Genomic DNA, 26665 nt, shown 5'->3' on the forward strand with positions numbered 1-26665 from the left:
GAAGGAGATGATTATCTGGTGGAATCTTCTCACAACATGTATTTGGTGAATCCAAAAATGGAAGTTAGTTAGATGTTTTTGTGTGGAATACAATGGGGAGGAACTGGCGAATTGAATTGTCAAGGAGATAAAGAAGGCCGAAAAATAGTGATACTGCAGGTGAATTTGACAGATTAAGTCAGTCTTGCTTTGGTTAGGTTCTTATATTACCCATACATCTCTTCAACATCATATTCAATGGTTTTTAAGTGTCGTACTTCATTTATTTGTTCTAGATGTACAACTTCAATTCGTAAAATAAACATAAGTGTCAATAAGTTTGTTTGTCTTTTCTTTTAAAAAGAATCTTGTTTGTCTTCTGATGTTGTCTCCATCTCTTCTCCAAATCTTTTGTTTAATATTGCATTATCATCCTCTTGGCCAATCTATGGCTAAGATTTCAGTTATCTGCATACCACCCTACAAGTATTAATTATGAAGTTAGTAAAGTAGTGATGAAAATACTTCTAAATTTTGTCAATAATGGAAACATATACTAACACACACATAGGGAAAAGATAGTTGATTATATCATAAGGTGTTCCTGCCAAGAAAAGAAGTACACGAAAAAATTCAGGACATATTATTTGAATAAGGGCTCCATTAAGTCACATATTAGTAATAGAACTAGTTTTATAATTATAAAACTGATATGAGAGATATGGGAAGAGGATTTTATTTTATTAAATATTCGGTTCCCTCCCAGTAACGATACCGCCAATTTCTTTATTACTTTGTTTTGATGGACTCTAGTTTTACAGTTTTACTATAAAAGAAGTTCAAGAAAAAGATTGATCCATATGTTTTTTTTTCTATTTAAAGAAAATAAAAAATATGAAAATTGTCACCAAAATGGTTTATTGTCCCAAATATGATACCTACTTAAATTCTATCGTTACTAAATGAAACTGCTATAGCAGATAGCTTTTAGCTTGAAGAACATATTTTTCTTTCTTTTTTTGGCATGATTTATACAACACGAGCGAAGCGAGCAAATGCACAACTTCCATAAATTACTCTATTCGTAGAAATGCTAGAGATATGTATATTCTTATTCTTCCATGTGTCATATTATTCTATCATCTGTTCATGGGCTTCAGAAATACGTAAGTTGTAGTTTAAATTATGATATCAATCAGAGGCTTAATGGCCGTATGATGTACCGAGAGATTTTCTTAACATATTTCATATGCATTTGTGACGACCTGGACGGTTGTCTTAAGAATTAACTCCCCTATCCTTTATTAACTTCTTTCCCCAAGTTTATTTCTACTATTTTGATTTGCCGGGATGTTCGGTTTTGAATTTCGGAGAGTTTTGAGACACTTTGTCCCTAAATGAAAGCTTAAGTGTTGGAACAGTACGAAGACGGTCTCGAAATGGAAATCAGATGGTTCTGTTAGCTCCGTTAGAAGATTTCGGGCTTAGGGGTGTGTTCGGATTGTGTTTTGGAGATCCGTTGCTAATTTAGGCTTGAAATGTCGAAAGTGAATTTTTGAAGTTTCTGGTTCAATAGTGAGATTTTGATCGGAGGGTCAGATTGGAATTCTGGAAGTTGGAGTAGCTTCGTTGTGTTTAATGTGACGTGTGTGCAAAGTTTCAGGTCATTTGGATGAGGTTTGATAGGCTTTTTGATCGAAAGAGTATTTTTAGAGTTTTTGTAATTCTTAGGCTTGAATCCGATGAAAAATAGGTGTTTTAATGTTGTTTTGAGCATTCCGAAGGTTGGAACAATTTTGAATGATGTTTTAGGATTGGTTGGTAGGTTTGGTTGGGGTCCCGGGAGCCTCGGGTGAGTTTCAGACGCCCAACTGGTCATTTTTGGACTTATGGATTGCAGAAAATGTAGCAAGTCTCCAGTTCTAGTTTCCTTCTTCGCGTTCGTGAGTGGGGCCTTGCGTGCGATGAGTAGCTAGGGCTGGTGGAAGCTTAATGCTTTGCGTTCGCGAAGCTGGGAGGTCATATGCCTACGCGTTCGCGAAGAGGGTCCCGCATTCGCGTAAGAGGGAGAAGTTTGCTATCGCGTTCGCGATAGGGGCAACGCATTCGCGATGAAGGAAATCTGGGCCAAGCAAAGTTGTGCTTCGTGAACGCGAGGGTCCTCCCGCGTTCGCGAAGAAGAACTTACCTGGGCAGAATATAAAATTTCAAAGTCGAGGGTTTGGCCATTTTTATCAAAACTAGAGTTTTGGAGCTCGAATTTGAGCGAGATTTTGTGGGATTTTTAGATGTAACAATTGGGTAACAATTCCTTACCCCTTTTTTGCTTGTAACCCATTAATCTAAGCATGAATTCATCATTTAATTTCGGAATTTGTATGAAAATTGGGGGAAAGTTCTTAGACCAAGAATTTGAGTTTTGATTGGGGATTTGAGGTTGGATTGGGATAATTTTGGTATGGTTAACTCGTGAGAGTGTGATGATTCTGGAAATGTAATTTTACCCGATTCCGAGGCGTGGGCCCGAGGGGTATTTTGGTCATTTTACCTAATTTCACGTATTAGCTTATAATTTCTTTGTAGAATCAGTTACTTGAAGTGTTACTTATATTATGCAATTGAATTGAATAGATTTGGGCCATTTGGAGTCGAGTACTTGTGGCAAGAGCGTGGTTTTGGATTGATTATTGAGCTGATTCGAGGTAAGTGGCTTGTCTAACCTTGTGTGGGGGACCTTCTCCTTAGGATTTGGTATATTTGGTAACTGTAATGCCTTGTACGTGAGGTGACGAGTGCGTACTTGTGCTTTCCTATTTTTATTACTTGCACTATTAAGCCTATTGTTAGCTTAGGAAAGCATGTCTAAGTGACTTAATTGCTTTACTTGCTCAAACTGCCTTACCTAAATTATGTGCAACATGCTAGGCTAGAATCACTTGTTGCCTTAATATGAAGTTTTGCCATTTCTGTATATTTTTCGGTTGTTGCTGTGTATTTATTTTGGGACTATGGATGTGGGATTCCGGTAGCTACCCCTTATTTGTTTATTTTGGGACTACGAATGTGGGATTTCGGTAGATCCCCCTGCACAGTTATATGGAACTACGGGAATGCACCCGGTAGATTCCCCCAGTACTAGGTATTTACATTTAGGACTACGGAACGGGATTCTGGTAGATCCCCCCGCACTATGAACTGGACTACGGGACGGGATCCCAGGAGATCTATTGGATATATACATATGGGACTACAGGACGGCATCTTGGGAGATCCTCGGTTGTTATTTTGGTGCTAAGTCACATTTCTCTCCATGTTTTGCCTTGTCTATGTAATAGTTGTTGTTGCCCTTATTATATCTTTTTTTACTTTTACTACCGTATTTATTTATACTGTTCTGTTCTACACTGTCAAACTTTATATTTTATTTAACCTCAGTAGGGACCTGACGTTCCTCGTAACTACCCAACCGAGGTTAGGCTTGGCACTTACAGAGTACCGCTGTGGTGTACTAATGCCCCTTCTGCGCATGCTTTTCATGTGCAGATCCAGGTACTGCGACTCAGTCCTATCACCCTTGAGGCAAGGCGACTGCTCTAGCGACTTCGAGGTATATCTGCCGCGTCAATAGACCGAGGACAATCCTAAATGCCCTGTAGCCTCCTGCTTATAAGTGTGGTGCACGACATACCCATAAACAAGACTCTAATAGACACGACTTGTAGACTCCCTAGGACAGAACTGCTCTGATACCACTTTTGTCACGACCCAAACCGATGAGCAGCGATGGTCACTCGGGACCTTACTAATCGAATAACAACGTAACGTATGTTTCTTATTACATCATCATATACACATGACATATGGCCCTAATAGGCCAACATAATCCTTTATAAACTCAAAACATAGGCCGACAAAGCCGTACAATCTTTTATGTACACAACATATGTCTACAAGCCTCTAAGAGTACATAAATGTCATAAAGGTCAGGACAGAGTCCCTCTATACAAAACAATACACGTCTAAATCATACCAGCCAAACAAGCAACTCTAAAGCAAATAAAGCGCACCAACATCTTCCGCTGAGCTGATACCCTACTTTGAGGGCTCTCGACTTGTATATCGGGATCTGCGGGCATGAAACGCAGCGTCCCCAAGCAAAAGGGATGTTAGTACAAAAAATGTACCGAGTATATAAGACACATAAATAAGTACATAACAGACATTGAAGAATTATAAAGTACTTGACTTAACCTGTAAGTCTGAATAACTTTGTAAATTATGAAATACTTTTAGCGTCATGCATATGCGTATGAATGTCATGTCGTGCATAAGTACTTGTCTCATAACATCATCAGCCTCTGAGGGCACCCTATCATATCATACGACCACTGTGGGCAAAATCATCAACGTATACCAGCTGATCAGGTGGTGGTGCTATACAACGCCATAACCTCTTCCCATATCCCACATACATATACATGCATATATACGTGTATATAATGCCATTTGAATCATATTTCAGCCACAGTGGGCAACATCATCATCATATACGAGCTGATCAGGTGGTGGTGCGTATATAATGCCGTAACCTTTTCCATATCTCATATACATATATTTACATATATACGCGTATAACACCATCTGGTCATGGGTCAATGCACATGAATGAAAACTACGTTAATAAAATCTTTCGGAGCTTCATAAGACCATTTTGCCTTTGAGTAATATCATAAAGTAAACTCTTTTCAACTTTCGTATTTTTTTCTGAGACCCATGAACATATGATAAAATATTATGAGACACGGAATTTCAAGAATATAGATATCTCTAATACTTCTATGAATAGAATCATTCATGGAATCTGTGCATTTGCATGTTTTGTTCATATCGTATGAATCATGCCAAAACAAAGAAGGGATAGCCTTAACATACCTAAGTTGATTCTCTTAAGAAAGATTACACCGTACTTCTTTAGAATCGCAAAATCTCATATTGTTAATGTGTTAAGAAATCTCATTGGATTTTGTTACTATCCTTGGATGTAACAAGATGACAGCCCCGCCTTTGAGGAGGAAGAGTTACAAAATTATTTGAGCCCATTTTGGGGCAATTGAAGATGCCATGGAATTTGAGGGATTGTTAATTGTCATTCTGAAAGGATTATACTGACACTTTAAACTGATCGGTGCCTAACTAGGGTTTGCAATTCCACTGAACAATAACAAAGAGGATGAGAGAGAGAGCATTTTGTAGGTGTTGTTTCAAGACAAATTTTATTATTGGTAGAGTGGGACTTTGGACCAAAAGTTGTGTTACTGATTTTGAGCTTCAAAAATGCCACCTTATCACTCCATTATAAGTCATACATAAATGACATAGTGGCTGCCCCATTAGTATTTTATTAGACTTATCCAATAAGTATACACTTATTAGTTAACTGGGTAATGTCCTATTACCCGGTAATTAATTAATTACCCATAAAATTGAGAATTATTCTCACTTACTTGAAATATTACTCACTTTTCACATACCTTATATGCCTTACTAATATGGTCATGTGGTATCTTGTATGGTACTAGTCCATAAATACCGAGTATTTTAGTTTGAGCCGTATGTTATCCCAAAATACCAAATTTCAACAAAATTCATTTTCTTAGACTTGCTCCCCCTTTCACCTTTATGAATTTACTAATCACTTGTGAAATAGCATAATCCTTAAAATCCCAATATAATCTTCCTTGGACTAATGTCAATTACCTTACGACAAATTCAACGTAAAATACTGCAGGGTGCAACACTGTCATAACTTATTACTGCGAAGCATAACATTACCGTAATATAATACTGCTGGGTAGAACACTATCGTAACTTAATACTGCAAGACGTAACATCATCGTAATATATTACTGCAGAGGGTGACATCATCGTAACATATTACTACAAAGCATAACATCATCGTAATATAATACTGCGGGACGTAATATTGACGTAATATTGCAGGGCGTAACACGAAAAGTTGTCAAAATTGCCCTCGGCCCCACGTGCCCAGATTCTAAAATTTTTTGAAGATAAAGTTTACCCATGAACTCACGAACTCAAATATACGATTTTCTCTTAATTTCATACCCAAAATCGAGGTCAAAATCCAACAATACGAATTTTCTTGGTTATCCCTCAACCCCAAGTTTTTACCAAATTTTCATGCTCAAATATGCACATAACCAATGTATTTAACTGAAGATAGGTGTGGTTTGGTTACCTTGTCGTTGATGATGAAAAACCTCACTTGAAGCTCCCCAAAATCGTCCACACCAAATTAAAAAACGGGGGAAAATGACCAGCCCTCCGATTTTTAAAGATCTTACTGCCTCCAGTACTTCGGCACCTGCGGCCACACAACCGCTTCTGCAGTTCTGCAGGTGCGGCCCCACTACCGCATCTACGGTCCTTCCCAGGCTCCTTATTTCCGCTTCTACGCTCATTCTTCCGCAGGTGCAGTCCCACTTATTCAGCGAATTGACTGCATCTGCGTTCCCAGCCTTCTCCCTTCTCAACCGCATTTGCACTCCTTTGGCTGCTTTTGCAGCTCTGCACCTGCGGCCAAAACCCCGCAGGTGCGGTTACACCAGATATCAGCTGTTGAAGCCCTTCTTCAAACTCCAAATTTGATCTGTTAACCATCTGAAAACCACCCGAGGCCTCCAGAACCCCAACCAATCATGCCAAGTAGTCCCAAAACACATTACGAACTTGCTCGAGGCCTCAAATCATATCAAACAATGCTAAAATCACGAATTGCACTCCAATTCAAGCTTAAGGAACTCTAAAATTTCAGACTTCTACTTTTGATGTTTAAACCTATCAAATCACGTCCGATTGACCTCAAATTTTGCACACAAGTCATATTCGCCATTACGGACCTACTCCAACTTCCAGAATCAGAATCTGACCTCGATATCAAAAAGTCAACTCTTGGTCAAACTTCCCAAAAATCTTTAAATTTCTATCTTTAGCCAAATGACCCCAAAATGACATACGGACCTTCGAATCAACTTTCGATTGCGCTCCTAACACTAAAATCACCATACTGAGCTATTCCCAGACTCAGAATCTCAAACATACAGTTATAACCCTGAAATGCATTTCAATCCAAACTTATGAGATTCTTCCAAAAATGCAAACTTCCACAATAGGCGCTGAAACGTTCCCGGGTCTTCCATAACCCAGTACGAACATACGCCCAAGTCTAAAATCATCATACGAACCTGCTGGAACCTTCGAATCTCGATTCTGAGGTCCTTTACTAAAAAATTCAACCTTAGTCAATTCTTTCATCTTAAAGCTTCTGAAATGAGAATTCTCTTTCTAAATCAACTCCGTACTTTCCGGAATTCAATTCCGACTATGCGCACAAGTCATAATACCTAAAATGAAGCTGCTCATGGACTCAAGCTGTTGAACGACATGCTAGAGCACAAAACGACCAGACGGGTCGTTACATTTAGACCTTAGTAGATGCTCGTGACTTGTGATACCCCGGTATCGGGCTGTGTTGGGTTGTTCTTCCATATATTTGTACTGTTGACTACTTAAATGTTGGATTAATTATCATATTTTAGACTTAATTCTCCTTGTTAACTTCGTAAAACTGAAATGGGTAAGTGTCAGCTGGCCTTATCTTCACGAGAGGTGCCATCACGACCTGGTCCGGTTTGTGGTCGTGACAAGTTGATATCAGAGCCTAGGTTACATAGGTCTCACAAGTCATGAGCAGGTTTAGTAGAGTCCCGTGGATCAGTACGGAGACGTTTGTACTTATCCTCAAGAGGCTGTAAAACCATTAGGAAAAACTTCACATTCTTGAATTCTTATCGTGCATCATTGATTCAGCTTGAAAAGTAACTCTTTGAATTTCTTCCATGAGTTTGTATGCGCGCATGAGCGCTTAGTATCCGATGTCATCGATGGGTTGTGATTCCCCGATGAAGTGGTGAGATGTTATATTTGTGTGTTGATGTTGGGCCAGTCTGGAAGACTTTAGGCCGAATTTTTGCCTATATCTCGAGCCCTGAGCTGTTGATTTTGTGAGCGCGTGCATATGGATCTATATGTTCTGTTGTGTCCATATTAAGGGGAGTAATGGCTGGATAGCTACGTGATAAGTATTTTATGACTGCGAGGTGTATTCATATGATTTGGAAATGACAAGAAGGGTCTGCTGGAGCATAAAAGAACTATTAGGTACTTGATTTTCAACTCGATTTGAGGTATAGCCCCGAGTTATGAGTGTGTGAAGAATCTTTTCATGTGTTCTAGTTTGGAGTGAAGTGAATTTCATGTTGCGGTATGAGTTCGGACTTAGAAAGATTAAATGACTGCATAATGTTTATGATGGTGGAAGGTATACATAAATGTTAGTTTGAAGCAACGCAGGTGGGGTTATCTCCTACGGATTGTTCTAAAGTTGGCGTAATCCCTTGCGTCATTTATTGGAAGATCTCTATTACCAAGCAAATATATGTTTTACAATTTGAATTTGGGTTGCTCAAGAGAGTAGGCTTCACTACTATGAGAGTGAATGAGGGAGTTGCAGAAGATTTAAAGTACCAGATGGTCTGTGTTTCACAAGCTTATGAAGGATTGAGTTCAAATCTCACTATGGTATCATGGCAAGAATATAGTATATGCGTTACGAGTTATTGTGTATGTTTTGGTCTATGGCTTCGAGCCAAGTGGGGGAGTCTTCTATTGATTAGTTGATTGCATGGTTATGTGCTATGTTGGTTCCAGTTTGAGGCGTGCGGGTGAATCAATTATAGTTTACGGAGATTGAGACCGAGGATGGCTCGAGTAAAGGAAAATTTTGACACAGGTTATGTCATGCTTCATAGGTGTATGAGAATCACGGAATGTCTTGAGTTGTTGTTGGTAATGGATGATCGGTGCATAGAGCCGGATGTTGCTTGGTTGTTCTAAGATGAGGTTACACTCTACGATGTCGGAGTGCTATAGTGGCATGAGTGGTCCTATTCGTTTGATCAGGCTAATTGCAGTTTGAATAGAGTGAATGACTCTTGAAAATGGTTCTAATGTGTTCAAGATTTTACATGTAACAATTGAGTATTTTCAAGTTGTATAAGTGACTAGAAACTAAGTTTTCATTGGAAGTTGTCTGGACTTGTGGTATTTTCTATATTAATTATGGGATTCTATATATGAGTATCAAGAAGGTGAAGGAAATGGCTTTGGATTCGTGGGAAGTCTCTTCAGGGTAAGCATTTTGGATGTGGTGCTGTTGGGAATGTTTAAGAGAGAGTTTAGCAGTTTGTGAGCCTTAGAAGGTGTGGTTTTATGCTTGGGTCTCATGTGGTGAATCTGGGTTGAGGAATTGTGGTGTTAAGGCGAGGAGAAGTATCAATTTGAAGTTAATTTAGAAGGAAGTAAGATCAATAGGATAGTTTCGTAGTAGGCTGGATCGACATGGTAAATATATGGTTAGTACTTTGGGTGATTACGAGGTAATGTGTTTCTGCAGGTGTTTCGTGGAAATTCTCTTGGGTTTTTAGTGGCCTGCGTAGCTTGGTTGAGTTAGAAGGATTCAGTTCGGATGGTTTAGTTTTGTGCGAGTGGAATTTGAAAAGTTCTTGATGCTTCTACCATGGTTAGAGGTGTTTATTTTCCACGGGAATGAAGAGCATGGGATGTATGGTGATTTTCTCCCAGCTGAGGTCCAATTCAAAAGTTCTTGGCTAGTTTAGTACGTAGTTGTATGTGGCTCGAAATGGATATGAAGTTCTCATGTTTACCTTAGGACGGTATGGTAAATGCGGTATATTGTGCAAGACTTAGATTTGCATGTGTAAGCTCACGGATCAATTCTGAAAGGAAGGTCACAATTCTTGGCAGCACGGGCAGTTTCAGATAATTAGAGAAATGAGCTTCAAATGATTTGGGAAATGATCTTCAGATGATTAAGGAAATGGTAATGTTAATTCGGGTGATTTTACGAGGGTATATGTTTGAGGAAAAGGCAATGTGATTAAGTTGATGGTACTTCAGTAGTATTGCGACACTCTCTTGTTAGATCGACTGCTGATATTCGAGTTTGCTTGGTGGCACAGGAGAATTTTAGAGTATCTTTCACGCCCCCTTTTTTCCTCTACGGAAAGCGGGTTCGTAACATTTTGTTGGGACAACTCTTTCCTTTTGGAAATGGATTTTGCAATTTTGAAGAGTCGCCACCTAACGATTTTAAGGTGCGTTATGGCACATATAGGGTTCATCTACAACTATGCTTGGTAACCAGAGATAGGGTAAGGGCTTGAAATTATCCTAAGGGCAAGGTATTAGGCACCCCTCAGGAACTAGTGTGGTTCCCGGCCAGACAGTTTTTGTGAATTTGTGCATTTAGCAAATAAACAAGTATGGCTCAAATAGTAGGGGATTTGAGTTTAAATACACAAGTGTTTAAAAACAATTAGCGAAAGGCAAAATTTTGAAAAGAATTACAATTTAAAGCATGCTTATGAATGTAAAGGGGCGTCCTAGGTTTGCTTGTAATATGGATCACATCAATTCAATACTCGGTATGACACTCCTCAAAGGGGGGCTACACGTGGTATTAACGCACCGGTCATTCCAATGAGGGAGATTCTAGGCAGATCCTCAGGTTTAAAGGCAAAATTCTAGGCGACAAACAAGAACACATAGGACTGCATTTAAATGGAGAACGGAAGAAAAACGAATGGCTCAAGTATACCTCCACGGGTAGTGCATATAGACAACATGACTCATACACAGATAAGGTCTGAATTCAGAATTCTAAAGCATGGTATCTAAGTGACTACAACAGAATTAGATTTATCACATGACTTAGAAAAGAAGTCTGAATTAGGCTTGCCTACTGATTTTAACATACTGGCAGTTAAACAAGGACAATTCTATTTTTATTGAAGTAGTTACCTAAGGCTTGCCTAGGTATAAAGTAATGTGCAGTAGTTATTCCAAGTTATTAAAAGACAATTTGAAAATTATTTTTCCCTAAGAGCATATTGTTCTAGTTGATACGAATACAGAGATTATTACCAGTTATTTTAAACAGAATAATCAAGTGTAAAGTTGTTTTTACCTCTTTTATAATCAGCAGTTTACACTAAATGTGAATTCAACTGCGAATGAGATCCTAAAACATGGTATCTAAGATGCATGTAAACTCATGATGCAGAAATCCTAGAGCAGGATTTCTAAATGCACATGGTAGCGTAAAACATAATACTAAAGTGCTAATTATTAGCAGGCTTTAGCACAAGATTTTGTAAGGGTGCACATGCTGAAACAATAAACAAGAGACCTAAGAGCATGATTTCTAATGCATATATTAACCCTAAGGATGGTCTCTTTTGCGTAATTAGGAACATAAACCAAATAACATGTTTTTTACCCTTAACGACTATAACATGCATCTCTACCCCATCCTTTTTCACTAGCCAACCCCAATACTGAATTGCAACAAGTTATTACCGACCAACATTAAAGTGAATTACATGAGTAGAAATGAAAATAAGAAGTTACACTATAGGAAGCCTGATTAGGACTTCCTATCTGAGTTATATAATCAATCACCCCAAGTGCCAAGATTGTTTCATAGCTTTTCCTCATATCTAGATGTGTCAGAGCTCCCTAAGGACCTCAAGAGATCCCGGACAGTGGTCACACCGAGATTTCATAGACAAGACTGAGTAAGTGCAGTGTGAAAGGGCCAACTTTCATGTGTCCAAGTTTAGAGGGAGCTCAAGGGTCCCAAGGCAAGGCTCACACAAAAGGGACAGAACCTAGTGGTCTAAGAGTATAGTGAAAGTGCGGGACACATGTTTGAAAGAAGTTTGTTTAAAAACTGGATTGATAGGTCCATTTTGAAAGCAATCAGTAACAGAAAGCGTTGAAAGGAGTTGTATTAATAAGATAGAGTTCAAACACTTCATGGTAAGATCACACACAACAAATAAATGAATTTAGTAATCACATATGGGGTAAAAGGGGATTTGGGGATACTTATATATTGACTACAGACACCTGACCTTAGCAGGAATATTAGAACTGGTTGGAACATGCTTAGAGATAGCTGGACACTGGCATAATCACAAACCAACAATAAAACACATAGAGGAGGGATAAGGGATTTGGGATTCACAAGATGGTAAGTACACAATAGGTAAGAAAATGCAATCATCCAGGCATAGTTGAATCACATTAATTTAAAGGGAGGGGAGCCATGTCAGCATGCTTCACAACAAGACCACAAGTAAAAGCAGGCCAGAAGTAAAAGAAACTGAAGCAGCATTAGAAACATATTGTTGTTGAGGATTTAAATTGAACTAGGATATACTAGTGAAGATAGAGGTAAACAAATGAAAGAACCAAGGCTTATAGATGATTAGCCTTGGCTTGCAGCCGGCCAATAGTAGTAGAATAGCACAGAATTTTTAAGTAAGAGAGGGGTTTTTGAAAGCCAAGTTTGTGTCTTGTTAATGAAAGACTTAGGGTATTTATAGCTTTGAAAATAAGTAGAAAATAAGGTAACAAGTAAAGGTTTAACACAATTATAGAAGTAATCACAACTAGAAGCCAATTAATACAAGTACTTCCCATTAATCAAGGAATTAAAGCTCAAATGAATACTAACAGGGATAATTAAGGAAAGAAAATCAGTTTGAGAAAGATTGGTTTTTACCATATAAGGGGTAGTAAAAGTATAGGGCATATGATTGAGTCCAATTACAGAACACACTAACTTGGGGAAAGGATTTAGCAAGAATGAAGCATCACAACAAATAAAGGAATAGAATCAATCAACTTAAACAAACGAGTAAAATTTAGGGGTTTATGAGAAAACCTTGCAATCAAATAGTAACTTAAGGAAATCAGGATCAATCAAGAGGGAGTCATGATTCTGCACTTCGACATATAAATAGAGAAGAATGAACAGGCATATCAGACATGCAAGGTCAGCCATATCAACAAAAGAAGCAAACTAGATGAACACAAACATACCGAAGTGGCATGATTAGGCTAAGGACTCGGTAGTAAAAAGAACCCACTCGAAGCATGGCAATTAACAAAGTCAAGTAGTCATGGCTAACACATAGAACCATAGTGAAAACCCAACCTAACAGGTAAACAATATTAGGCCAACACACAGAAACAAGTAAAGAGATTCTTTAAAACTCATAGTAACAAGTGAAGAAATCTTTAAGAAATTAGGGTTTTAATAAAGTTGAGTTAAAAAAGCAGTGAGAACTCAAAATCAGTTAAGATAAACAAAGAAAAAGATCTAACCATAAAGAAAACAATCGAAACAGGTATACATACAAATAAAATAAACAAAGACAGTTCCAAAATAGATAGGGTTTTCATCGTAATGAATCAGGTAGAAGAAAACATAAATAAACCGTTTAGACATAGTAAAATCATATGACAATAATGAAAATTAGAGGAGAAGTATTTTAAAAGAGGTTAAGAAACCCTAATCTTGAAGACAGAGAGTCACTTTGAAAAAATCGAAAAACCTTTGAGGAAAACACCAAAAGTTTCACAATATACACAGATCTGAAAGAAAATTGGAAAATCTTTAAAGTTAGGGTTTCGGAGAACCTAGAAAAGGTGAGAAAACCTTGAAAAGTTACCGGTTTAGCCGAAAAAGTAACAGATCTTACTCGAACGGCCATGGATGGACGGAAAATGGCATGGGAAACCATGGGAGGCGAGTGAACCGCCTCTGATTCACTTGAAGGCCTCAAAACGATGACATATGTTCAAGAGGGAGCCATAAGGCTGGAAGGTGGTAAGACCATCATTGATTCAGGTAGGGAGATGGTGGATAAGGTTCATCAGAGAGGAAAGGAGGGGAGAAGGTTCTATAGAGAACCAGAGATAGAGAGAGAGAGAGAGAGAGAGAGAGAGAGAGAGAGAGAGATGAGAGTCGGTTGAGTGAATGAAGAATGAGAGGGTTTGGGTTTAATTTAGGAAGGGGGGGAATGAGGACCGTTTATCTAAGGAATAGGGTAGGTGGGTCGGGTATGGCTTGGGTTTGGGCTGTTTTTAATTGTGTTGGGGGTATGTTTGATTTAGGCTAGATTTGAAAGCCAATTTTGGCTATAAGTTAAATAGTCATTTTCCCCATTTAATTTATAGAAAATAGTAGATAATTTCTAAAAATAATTTAGAAATGCTAAAATGATTGACAATATATAATTAGCAATTTAAAAATACAGGATCCAATTTTATGCATATGAAACCTAATTAAACCTTAAAAGGGCTAATATTGCAATTATATGCAATTTAGCTTTAAAATACTAAATGCAATTATCAAAATATGTAAGAATTAACTTAGGCATATTTTAGCATAAATATAGAAATCCAATAGAAGAATTACCAAAATAATAAATTTGGAAATAATTATTGGGGATTTTTTGGATAAAAAAAAAGAGGAAATAAATCAATTTAAAACCTTTAAAATTATGGAAAAATAATAAAACCCTTGGACATGCTTATATATGCATACATATACTACTTTGAAGGTATTTTGCATATTGAAAATATATAGGGAAAAATTAGGTATCAACAGTTGCCCCTCCTTACCTAGGAAGGATGAAAGAGTTGTCGGGTAAAGATATGATGGCCAATTTTGACCGAGCGAAACGGTCTGAAGAGGTTTAGGCCGCACCCTGGCTTCTAGGCAATCTACATATCACTGGTTTCACAGGAATCATGTCGTATGTAATTCAGGATTCACCTGCGGAGTATGCCGATGAGGATATTTCAAGAATGGACGCAACATCTAGGGCTGGGTGAGTGGACGATTTATGGGAATGGTTAGGAGAACTGGAGCGGGTCTGCTCCTGCTAGGATAGTCGTTGCTTGCAATATTACATGCAAATAAGCAATACAAGCATATATTGTGCTTAAATTTAAACATGATGCAAGTTCCAGTTGGACCACGAATGTTGTCTTGGGACGGTTAGGAATGGCATCTTGAGACCATGATGTCTTGGGCCATGGGTTTTTTGATGCAGGATTTGCAGGCCATGAAATGATCTTCTCGGGCTATGAGGATGGTTCCTCCAAACCATGACGCCTTTGAATAATGATATGCAAAAGATTGAAAGAGACCATCGGGCCATGGCATGGTGTTCTCGGGCTATGAAGATGGTGCCTCCGAACGATGGCACATTCGGATGAATTGGCGATGTTTCAGCCCATGAAGAATGCAGTAGTATGATGCGGACAAGACAGAGCTTAGTCTTGCGATTTGAAGGGCAGAGCTTAGCCTGTAAGAGAAGCGAGATAAATAGTGCTTGGGATAACGCTTAGTTTCAAAGAAAATTGGAGGCATAGTTTAGCCTCGAAAGGCATAATGATAGCCTTATGCAAAGATGCGAATGCAGATGGAGGTAGAGCTTAACCTCGGAAGGCAGAATGGTAGCCTTATGCAAGTTGGAAGGCAGAATGGTAGCCTTATGCAATGCAGATGCAGATGGAGGTAGAGCTTAACCTCAGAAGGCGGAATGGTAGCCTTATGCAAATTGGAAGGCAGAATGGTAGCCTTATGGAAATTGGATGAAAAATGGAGATAGTGTTTAGTCTCGAAAGACAGAATAGTAGCCTTATGCAATACAAATGCAGATAGAGAAAACGTTTAGTCTCAGAAGGCAGAATCGCAGCCTTATGCAATACAAATGCATATGGAGACAACGTTTAGTCTCAGAAGGCAGAATGGTTGCCTTATGCAAAGATGCGAATGTAGATGGAGGTAGAGCTTAACCTTGGAAGGTAGAATGGTAGCCTTATGCAGAATGCAGATAGAGATAGCGTTTAGTCTCAGAAGGCAGAATGGTAGCCTTATGCAAAGATGTGAATGCAGATAGAGGTAGAGCTTAACCTCGCAATGCAAAATGGTAGCCTTATATAGCAATGCAGATGGAGACATCGTTTAGTCTCAGAAGGAAGAATGGTAGCCTTATGCAAGAAATAAAATGTCAAATAATAACAGTATAATTTTCCTAGCTGATAGCGGATTGCAACATTGTGATTACTAGGAGCATTGTGACTACAGAGCATTACTTGTGTGTGCTGATAGCAAATGTTGGTAAGTGTAATAGTTCTGATAATCATATTTTGAATAATATTTGTCCTGTGGGTGTACAGTATGTGTAATGATTTCATAATCCTAGTGCCTGCATCCAAAAAAATCGTGAGTTCTGTAAGGGGGAGGTTAGTTCGCATCCCCGCTGGCTTTGCTTGACTCGTTCGGCTTTGATCTGGTTATAGTATCTGTATTATTGGGTAGCCTTGCTAAACAAAGCAGTTTCAATAACAATCATGCATGATTTTGTAAAAGTATGACATAAATGTATAATTAAAACTAGCTTTTAGAAGAACAGGCGACTGTGACGTAGTTCAGGACATTGCAACCTCTCTTGCTACGGAATTTTGAGGTTCCTCCTCAAAATTCTACCCCAGTTTGATGGGTTGACTTTTTTGACTGTAGCTCGCGTGGCGATTGGCTGAAATTACTTCGAAAATTTGAGGGTCCTCCTCAAAATTCTGCCCCAATTTCCAATTACGGGGGGGGGGGGGGGAAACTTTTATTGAATTGTGACCAAAGCTATAGGGCTGCCTACGTATCCCCTCTTAAACGGGAATCAGGTCAGGCGTAATTCAATTTACATCATATAAGGAAAGCATAAATATTACACATAGTAACGCTTGACTGCATCTGAATTAATCGTCTTTGGCCAGACTTCTCCGTCCATTTCTGCAAGTATGAGGGCTCCTCATGTCAAAACTCGGTGAACCATGTCGGGTATTCTACTACCCTGAGGACCTTAGCGTTGATCTGTTTGGTGACTTCTTCCTTGATTTTCAAGCTTATATCAGGCTTGAAATTTCTAAACTTTTGCTTTACCGGTGGACACATTGGATTGGTTGGCAGTTTGTGAGGCACAATAGACATACTCAGACCAGTCATGTTATCATACGACCAGACAAATATGTCCTCATACTCCTTTAGAAATTTTGTGTATTCTTTCTTCTCTGATGGCGATAGGTGAATGCTGATTCACGTTTCCTTGATGTTTTCTGCATCTCCCAAGTTGATAATTTTGGTCTCATCAAGGTTGGACTTAGGTCTGTTCTCAAAATTCTCAACTTCTTTGACAATCTCGTCAGGTATGTCATCTTCTTCTGAATCCATGTCCATTTGTTACATTGTCTCATTGCATGTCACAATCATTGGTTCATCAAAATAAGTAATAGTAATGATGTATTGGTAAAGTAAGGAGGAAGATGATAGCAATAAATATTAATTCATAAGAAAAATCAGAAATGCTTTTGATAAATTGAATAACTATTTTGAACATCGAAGATCTTATTGTGGAAATTGAAAAATGCTAAAAGAAAATCATTTAGTAAATAAAACAGGGAATAATGCTTGTTTTAGCCTTGCTACCCCGAGGCTCGTCGGGCCTTGGTTATATTGATGGTCCAATTCATGAGATGTGCCCCCCTGCTAACAGCCTGTATGGAAGGGCCTTCCTCCCCCTCCTCCTCGAGAATAACACAACAGTCCATATCAGTGTCCTCTATAAACAAGTTCTTCACTGCTGCAAGTGGTTCTTCTTCATCTGACCCATAAATAATGCCGGCATATTGGAAGGTTTGCTCCATATGTGGTATTGGCTGCTCTAGTGGATAGTAAGGACCGCGCCATGATGGCGACCAGTTATTGAATTCTTCCCAGGTGTATTCATATCCCAAACCTAAGGTAGTGCCATGTTTCTTGAGTTTTATGGGTTTAGAGATTCTTTGGAGGTTCTTGCCGAGGCCTTTGCCAGGTTTGTACCCACTCTAACTTAATATACTATCAATTTTGCTATCCCACCATTTGTTTTTGTCAATGGCATTGACCCGCTCAATGTGGTGGTATGTTTCTCCACCCAGCTTCCTTCTTCCCTAGATCGCCGGAATGGTCTAGCGACTGTATGTAGGGTTGCTACCCTCACCGTGAATGATTATTTCCTAGTGATTCCATTCAAACTTTACTGTCTGATGCAGCGTTGATGCTGCGGCCCAGCAGCATGAATCCATGGTCGTCCCAGAAGCAAGTTGTAAGACGATGGTACATCTATTACCTGGAAATCGACCTCGAACCAGGTTGGTCTCTTCTGCAAACATAGACTAATCTCACCAATGGTGGACCTCTGAGTGTCACACCTCCTTTTTGCGCGCCCGCCCCGGAGGGTAAATGCGTGAGGGAGTTTTTCCAATTTAAGTGACAATATTAGAAATGGAATTATTTATTTAATTCAGAGTCTCCACTGGAAAGGTTTGGCTTTTGGTGTCCCAAGTCACCGGTTTATCTTGAATCCCAAATCGAGGAAATTTTCGACTTTCCAAATGAAGTCTGCGAACCAGAAATTCTAAGTAAGGAATTCTGTTGACCCGAGGGAAGGTGTTAGGCACCCCCGAATCCCGTGGTTCTAGCACGGTCGCTTAAATTGTTATAATGGCTAAATATCTGATTTTAATACATGTTATGACTTGTGTGCTTTTATTAAGTTTAAAACGCTTTTATTATTATTATTTTTTATAGAATTGCAACGTCGTGAAAACGCATCTCGAACCAAGTCACAATCAATGCACCCGTGGTTGTTAATACATTCCGACTCCGTTGAGATTTTGAATTTGGGTCACATAAATGCGCACCCGAATTTAAGAAGGTATTTTGATTAAAATCGCGCCTAAAGAGTCTAGCGTGTCATTATCTTTGGGGAAGGCAGTAAAATTCACTAAACAATCCATCCCGAATTCTAAGTGTTTTATTACAGCCAATTATTGAGGGCCCTGCAATTTGCATTTTTTATTCGGCGAGGCTCGTCTCATTTTTGGAAAGGGTAAACCTACAACGACTATATTTTTCTATTATGTTTGTCTCTAAAAATGAAGGAAAATATACGCTAATTAAATTAACATGCTTGACCAGCTCCGGCCTCTTATTAATTATCAGATTAATTATTTATGAGGCGGGGAATTATTTCATGCCTTATTTCATTAGCTAACATGCTTTTAAGTTGATAAAGAAAATTGCATACAAGATTAATAAAATGCTAAACTCACGCTAAACATTCTTCAAGTTGAATTTAAACTAACTCATTTAAACGAGACTAATGGAATTAATTACTAGAAGATGCTACTAATGGGATTCGAACCTTGTCCTATAAACTGCCTAACGGAGTCCGATAAAGTTAAAGACTCAAAAGATTAAAGCTATGTTGCATTCGGCAAGGTTAAAAGCCACCCGCCCTATATGTACAAAACATGATTGGAGATGAAGTCTAATTATCAATATACTAACTACTTGTACATTCCACTAATTACATAGCTATATCATGTATACTACTAAACAAACTACATATCACAGTATTAAACAAACTAAGTTTCAATTAAGTACATGACCTCATGCATTTTCCGTTGACTTACAACCTTAAAGAATCATACAATCTATTAACACTTTATAAGACTTATAGTTACAAAACCCATCGATTAAAAATTCTTCGCTTCTTTCATTTCATACTCATTGTTACTGCTACATCAGTGTGAAATTCGAATGTGTACCTGGATGTTGAAACAACAAGAAGAAGGAGAAAGTAGAAAAAATCAGCAGCAACAGCAGTAGTAACGAACCAACAACAATACCAATTCCAAACCAGAAACAACACTCCAACAAAACCCGAAATGATTTGTAAACCCAAAATCAAAAATCAACACCCAAAAGACTCAACTAAACTTTGAATTATACCAAAACTGGACCAATAGATCTCGGAAGAAGTTCCAGATAATTGAAATCAAACTGGAATGTCAACTTCAACTACTAAACTCGAAACTGAATAGAAAAATTCAATGGAAGAGTCTCTCTGTTGTTTTGGATGTCAACTCTTTTAAAAACAAACTCTTGTAAGTCTCAAATGATGTCCCTATTCTATCTCCTTTTCTGATTCTTTATGTTGCTGAAAACTAAAGGGAGATCGATTTTTGGGAGGTTTTTGAAGGCTGAAAACTGTCTAAAACCCCTCTCCTCTCTTTGTGATTGTTCTTGTTGCTAAAATTACAGGGAAATAGATTTTAGAGAGGTTTTTGAAGCACTGAAACTTTTGAGTTTTTCCAGCCCCCATTTTTTGATTCCCTCCTCCTTTTATATCCTTATAGAAAGGAAGAAAACTCCTTTAAAGACAGGCTGCTCAGGGCTTAAAATAAGCCTTAAAGGCTGTCATCTCCACTTAGGGTTGTCTAGGCATGGGGTTTCTTCTACTTTAAACTGCTGAAATTCAGAAAAGGAGTGGATACCCTGCTGTACAGCAGGTTCCACTACCATTTTCATGTGCATCTTCAGCCTTTTATTATTAAACTCACTTTACACCTGACTTCTCATCTGTAAAGATGTCAGCCAGGGTGTATTTGCACTATAGACCACTCTAATGGTTCAACCCATACTCAAACTGGCAGTCCACTTAACTTAAACTCTGAAATTTTCATTAAAATTGCAGCTATAACCAATCCTTAAGTGGTTCTTGATTCAACTGAACAGGCTAAACACAGTGTAATCAATTCTAAAAAGCCTCAGTAAACAAGTAAACAATACGAGTCAGATTAATACCATTCCAAACTGAAACTAATTGATGACATGTATCGAATCAACTATGTGAATTACAACGCGCACAAATCAATAGCAGATAACCAAACTTGAACAAACACAGAATATGATTTCATGTTGACAGGCACGGGGATTTGTGGAAAACTTAACTGATTGATGGAACTTATTCGACTCGATTGAACAAACTGTAATTATACGTAATAAACACACAGAAACAAATTCGATCAAATAAAGATCTGGGTGAGATGGACAGAATAGTTGACACAATTGGAAACAGATCAAACTGACATTCAAGCATACAAACAAACATTAACATAACAAAACAACATGGAATGAACAAAAAAAATAAGAAGAAATACCTTAAAGGGTTAAAAATCAGATGACCATGTCTTGGATTTTGAATCGAACCTCTTTTGGGGTTGAACGGACTTTAATTGAAGTGTTCTCAACTGAGAACACTTCGATTAAGGTCTATTAGACCCCAACCTTCTCATTTAAATGGACAAAAACCTCAGATTCCGGATTTCTAGGGTTCTTAGGGCGGATTTGGGACTCGGGGTTTTCTAGTTAGATTCGGACCAAACCAAGCTTGGTTTGGTCACGAGGGAGGTCAGGGGGGGTTCCTGGTATGGATTTGGGGGGGTTTGGCATGGGTTAGGGTCCGGCTCGAATCTTCAAACGAAGATTCGAGACGGTGGGGGAAGATTCGAGAACCATGGCTTGTGGATCTGTGTTTAGGGGGTCGAGGTGTACTAGGGGTGTTAGTCTGGGGGTCACCGGCGTTGTTTCCGCCGGGTTTACGGTGAGGGGAAAGGGGGGCGGCGCTAGGGTTCTAAGGGGTTTGGGTTCGGTGAGGGAGACGAAGAGAGGAGAGGGGTCTGGCTTACGCCGCGGGGTGAAGGGGGCAGGCTTATATACGGGGTGAGTGGTTTGATCTTGGCCGTTGGATCATCGATGATCAACGGCCTTGATCTTTCCACTTAAAAGGGACGACATCATTTTGGTCTCTGTGGGGATTGGGTCGAGGATGGTGCTGGGTCGGGTTGGTTGAGATGGGTTAGGGTTTGTGATCTTGGCCGTTGATAATTCTGAGATCAACGGCCCAGATCAAGCATAATCAAGACGACGTCGTTTGGACGTCCCTGAGGCTAACTGATCTGGACCGGACAACACAAATGCTTTGGGCCCAATTTTGGGTCCAATTTGAAATGGCCCAAACCCAATTTTATCCAATTCAACTTATTTCTTTTCCTTTCCCATAAAAATCCGAATTTACAAAATTCTAAAAATAATATAAGAAATATAAAAAATCAAAATTATATCACAAGACACCAATTGATTTTTTAGTAATAATTAACACACAATATAAGATATTAATTAAACAAAAATCAACCTTTAAACGATAAAACGAAAAAATTAACAAGACAAATATTTTTGTGATTTTTTATTCATTCAAAAACCAAATATGACTTTAATTAATTCATAATAGTAGCACAAGATCCCAGCTTTATACGCGACATATATTTTTGTATTTTCAATTGATAAAACTAAACAATCACAGATAAAAAATACAAAAATGCCAAGCAAATTCACAAAAAATTGTACAACAAAACCATTTGTTTTATTTTTCGAGTTTCTTTTGGAGTAATTGTCGCGTAGACAAAAATCACGTGCTCACAGCTGCCCCTCTTTGCCCGAAAACATGCGAGGTTTTCGTGCAAAGATAAAGTGAGCTGATTTGAGCGATTTTGGCCCGTTGGACTACTCCGTGTGAAGCGCATTTTTTGGAAGATTTGACCGAATCTTTGCTTCAAAGATTTCCTACATATCCTGGGCTAAACAGGAATCAGGTCAATGTAGTTCGGGAAACTTTGATAGTTGGGACTACCATGGGATTGCAATGCTTACTGTTACTGCTGTCGCTGTTGCCACTACTGCTTTACTGACTTCCTTATTACAACCAAAGAAAATTGAAACTGAACTAACTACTTATGTCTGCCAACCGCTAGTTACAAGATTCCTATCTATAACTTTTTTGCAACTTGATCTTGGGTCTTAGCTGATTCTACTTGTAGACTTCGATCTGAATCTTGATGCTCGCAAGTTGTAGGTGCTTGTTTATTTCTGCAGTATTGAGTGAAACGGGATTGGCGGAGCTCGGGAATTTGATCAAATTTTTGAGCGACCTGCCCTTTGTTTGTTCCAATATTTGGGAACATCTTCTTTTTGTTCTTTTTCTTCTTTTCTTTATTCTGGATTGAGACTCATCCCGTAGATCATCTCGATCCATGCGCCTCGAGGTCAGACCTGCTGAGACAACAAAACAAACGAACGAAATTTTCTGCCCCAGTTTCACTAGGAAAATTTCGTGAGTTAATTGTCATGAAAATTTACAGAACTGATGAGGGAATTGGAAAAGTCTAGTCTAAAAGGCGCAACTAGGGCTGCTCGGTGGGCCGGGCCTGAACCGGACCGGACCGGGCCCGCGGTCCTAACGGGCCTGGTGGGCCTGGTGGGCCGGTCCTGGTGGTCCTCCTAAGCCCGTCACGGGCCGATCTTCATGGTTGAGCCCACGAGCCCAGGACCGTTTAGCCCGGGACCGTCAGGCGGGCCTGGCGGGCCTGGCGGGCCCAACGGCTATTTTTTTTTTTTTAAAAAAAATTTAAAATTCTCCAACGGCCATATTTAAAATCTAGCCGTTTGGGCTGAAAATATGACCGTTTTTAAGTTTAAAAAATGGCCATTTGGCCCCCAAACTTTATTTTAACCCCAAACTTTATATAATTACACTTTTCCCCATTTCTCAACTATAAATACCCCCTCATTCTTTCATTTTTATTCACCAATTCATCAATATCTCTCAATATCTCTCAATCTCTCTACTACAATTACTTAATTTATTGTTGAAATTTCGTGAAAAATTGTGAAGTTGTTGAATTGAAGTTTTCAAGTGTTCAACGATTTTCAATTTTCAAGAAGTTGTTCGGCAATCCGGTAAACTCGTTTCAACTCTTACGTTTTTAGAATATATTTTTGTGTGGTTTAGTTTGCATAATTATAATTAATATGGCATTTACTTTGAAAAAAATGTTTGGTAAAGGAAAAGATAAAACCGGTGAAAGTAGTGGCCAACCAACTACCCTTCCCCCGGCTCCCCGACCTAGAAAAGATAAGCAAGTTGAAAGTAGTCGCCAACCTAGACGTCCTCCTCCTTCCGTAATTCTTGATAGTGATCACCCTTGTTTTCAATTTACCGATAGTGAATTTTATCATAATGTTGCACCAGGTGAAAGATTAGATGATGAAATTATGAATGCTCTTTATCCTAATGAAACCATCTTAGAAAATAATGAGGAAAATGAGGATGATGATGAAACCCAAGCACCGGATTTAGATGATACACCTACTAGTCCTCTTAATAACCCAACTGATGCACCGGTCGACCCACCTGTAGAAACTCCTACTTTTAATAGAGAACCTGCTAAACGCCTAGAAACATCATTAGTTTGGAATTTTTTTACTCAAGTAAGAGAACAAAATAAGGCTAAGTGTAAAACTTGTGGGAAATTAATGGTGCATAAATATACTGGAGACCGTAGCGGCACGGGTAGTTTGACTAGGCACATAAATCCTCATTTTTGGTATTCAAATATTTATAAGGCTTTAGATCTTTCAAATGAGGAAATTGCGACACTTGCAGATGCAAAAGCTTCAATTAAGATTAATGCTCAAACAGTTTATAATGCTTATCAACTTGCCTTAGAGCATGCTAGGCCAACTATTCCAACCCCTACTTCGTCTAGCTCACAATCGTCTAAAAGAGTTGCGGGCTTAAAAGCTCTTAAATCTTGGACGGAGTTCAGGGGGTCTCAAGGTGAAAATTATGATGAAACTTCACATCTAAATGAGCTTCAAGTTTATTTGTCTCAGGGACTTGAAAAGGAGAATCCAGACGGCTCTTTTGATCTTTTGGAATGGTGGAAGGCAAGGGAAAAACATTTTCCTGTTCTTGCAAGGATGGCTCGGGATATTTTATCAATTCAAGCTTCAACTGTTGCATCAGAGAGCGCTTTCAGTCAAGCAAGACTGCAAATAGGTGATCATAGAGCGTCTATGAGGGATAGCTTGGAAAAATCAGTATTGTTTAGAGATTGGATCCGCTCGGAAAGAAGAAACTTTGGAATTGCAGAAGCACAACCGGCGATAGATGAAGCTTATGAAGAAATGATAGCGGAACTTGCGGAGGATTCGGCTTCGCCCGGAAGTGGTGATGAACAAGCTTCTTTTCCACCACCACCAACGCAACCTCCTCCGAACCTTGAAGGATTTATGAGATTTGTTAGAGATAATACATAGAATAATATGTAACTTGTATTTTGGCACATCTTCCTTAGTTTTTTTTCCTTCTAATGGTGGTATTAGTACCTTGTTGTGCTCATTCCATTGGGGGAAGGATGACTAAGAAAGATATGCCATTTTTGGTAATAAAATTTATTGCTTCTACCCATGAGCTTCTTTTCGCAATATTTCTTTGTCTATACTTAGAATTATTTATAAGCTACAATATATACATAATATACAATATATATACTACAAGAAAATATATAAGAGAATATATATACATAAGATACAATATAATATACTACAAGAAAATATATTATGCGAAAATATATACATAATATACAATATATATACTACAAGAAAATATAAAAGAGAATATATATACATAAGATACAATATAATATACTACAAGACAATATATTATGCGAATATATATATACATAAGAAAATATATAAGAGAATATATATACATAAGATACAATATAATATACTACAAGAAAATATATTATGCGAAAATATATACATAATATACAATATATATACTACAAGAAAATATATTATGCGAACATATATACATAAGATACAATATATATACATAAGATACAATATATTATGCGAATATATATACATAAGATACAATATAATATACTACAAGAAAATATATTATGCATGACAATTTAGTGTTTTACTATTGTTTTGTTATTTTCTTTTTCGTCAAGCACTTTAATAATTAGATATACATATATACTACATATATATTTTTAATATAGCCATGATACTACAAGAAATTGCCTTAAAACAAAATTTTAAAAAAAAGCCCGCTAGGCCCGCGAAGCCCACGAGCCCGGCCCGTTAAGCACAGGATCATGTGGGCTTAGGCCCGTCACGGGCCGGTTCCACCCATTGAGCCCACGAAGACCGGGACCGCCAGGCCCGGGACCGCCAGAGCCCAGGACCACGAAGCCCGGGAGCGCGAGGCCCGGCCCGTTAGGCCCACTAAGGCCCGGGCCAGAATACAACATTAGGCGCAACTCAGGGATTGGAGCCCTAATGTCGGCTAAAAGAAAAACGTGCAACTCAGGGATTGGAGCCCTAATGCTGGCTAACAGAAAGAACGCTCAACTCATGGATTGGAGCCCTAATGTCGGCTAAAAAAAACTGCTCAACTCAGGGATTGGAGCCATAATGTTGGCTAAAGGAGAAACGCTCAACTCAGGGATTGGAGCCCTAATGCTGGCTAAAGAAAAACGCTCAACTCAGGGATTGGAGCCCTAATGTCGGCTAAAAGAAAATTGCTCAACTCAGGGATTGGAGCCCTAATGCTGGTTAAAGGAAAAATGCTCAACTCAGGGATTGGAGCTCTAACGCTGGCTTAAAGGGAAAAATGCTCAACTCAGGGATTGGAGCCCTAATATCGGCTAAAAGAAAATGCTCAACTCAGGGATTGGAGCCCTAATGTCGACTAAAGGAAAAACGCTCAACTTAGGGATTGGAGCCCTAATGTCGACTAAAAGAAAACTGCTCAACTCAGGGATTGGAGCCCTAATGTCGGCTAAAAGAAAAAATGCTCAACTCAGGGATTGGAGCCCTAATGTTGGCTAAAGGAAAGTTGCTCAACTCAGGGATTGGAGCCCTAAT

General features: G+C 38.6%; 1 protein-coding gene across 3 annotated transcripts; it reads left to right on the plus strand.

The window, feature by feature from the left end:
* Nucleotides 1-25187, plus strand: LOC138876559 (zinc finger BED domain-containing protein RICESLEEPER 4-like). Of its 3 annotated transcripts, none has more exons than XR_011401907.1 (3): nt 11-192; nt 2611-2681; nt 24617-24678. XR_011401907.1 is itself a non-coding variant. In XM_070155691.1 (2 exons), the coding sequence occupies exons 1-2, from the start codon at nt 73-75 to the stop codon at nt 25040-25042; spliced, it is 513 nt and encodes a 170-aa protein (XP_070011792.1). In that variant the 5' UTR covers nt 1-72; the 3' UTR covers nt 25043-25187. The 3 variants fall into 3 exon arrangements, 1 of the variants encoding a protein (XP_070011792.1); XR_011401906.1 differs by having other exon boundaries at nt 11-159; XM_070155691.1 differs by lacking the exon at nt 2611-2681 and having other exon boundaries at nt 1-159; nt 24617-25187.
* The last annotated feature ends 1478 nt before the right edge of the window (nt 25188-26665 follow it).

Source organism: Nicotiana sylvestris, chromosome 8 (genome assembly GCF_000393655.2).
Source record: "Nicotiana sylvestris chromosome 8, ASM39365v2, whole genome shotgun sequence".
Lineage (NCBI taxonomy): Eukaryota > Viridiplantae > Streptophyta > Magnoliopsida > Solanales > Solanaceae > Nicotiana > Nicotiana sylvestris.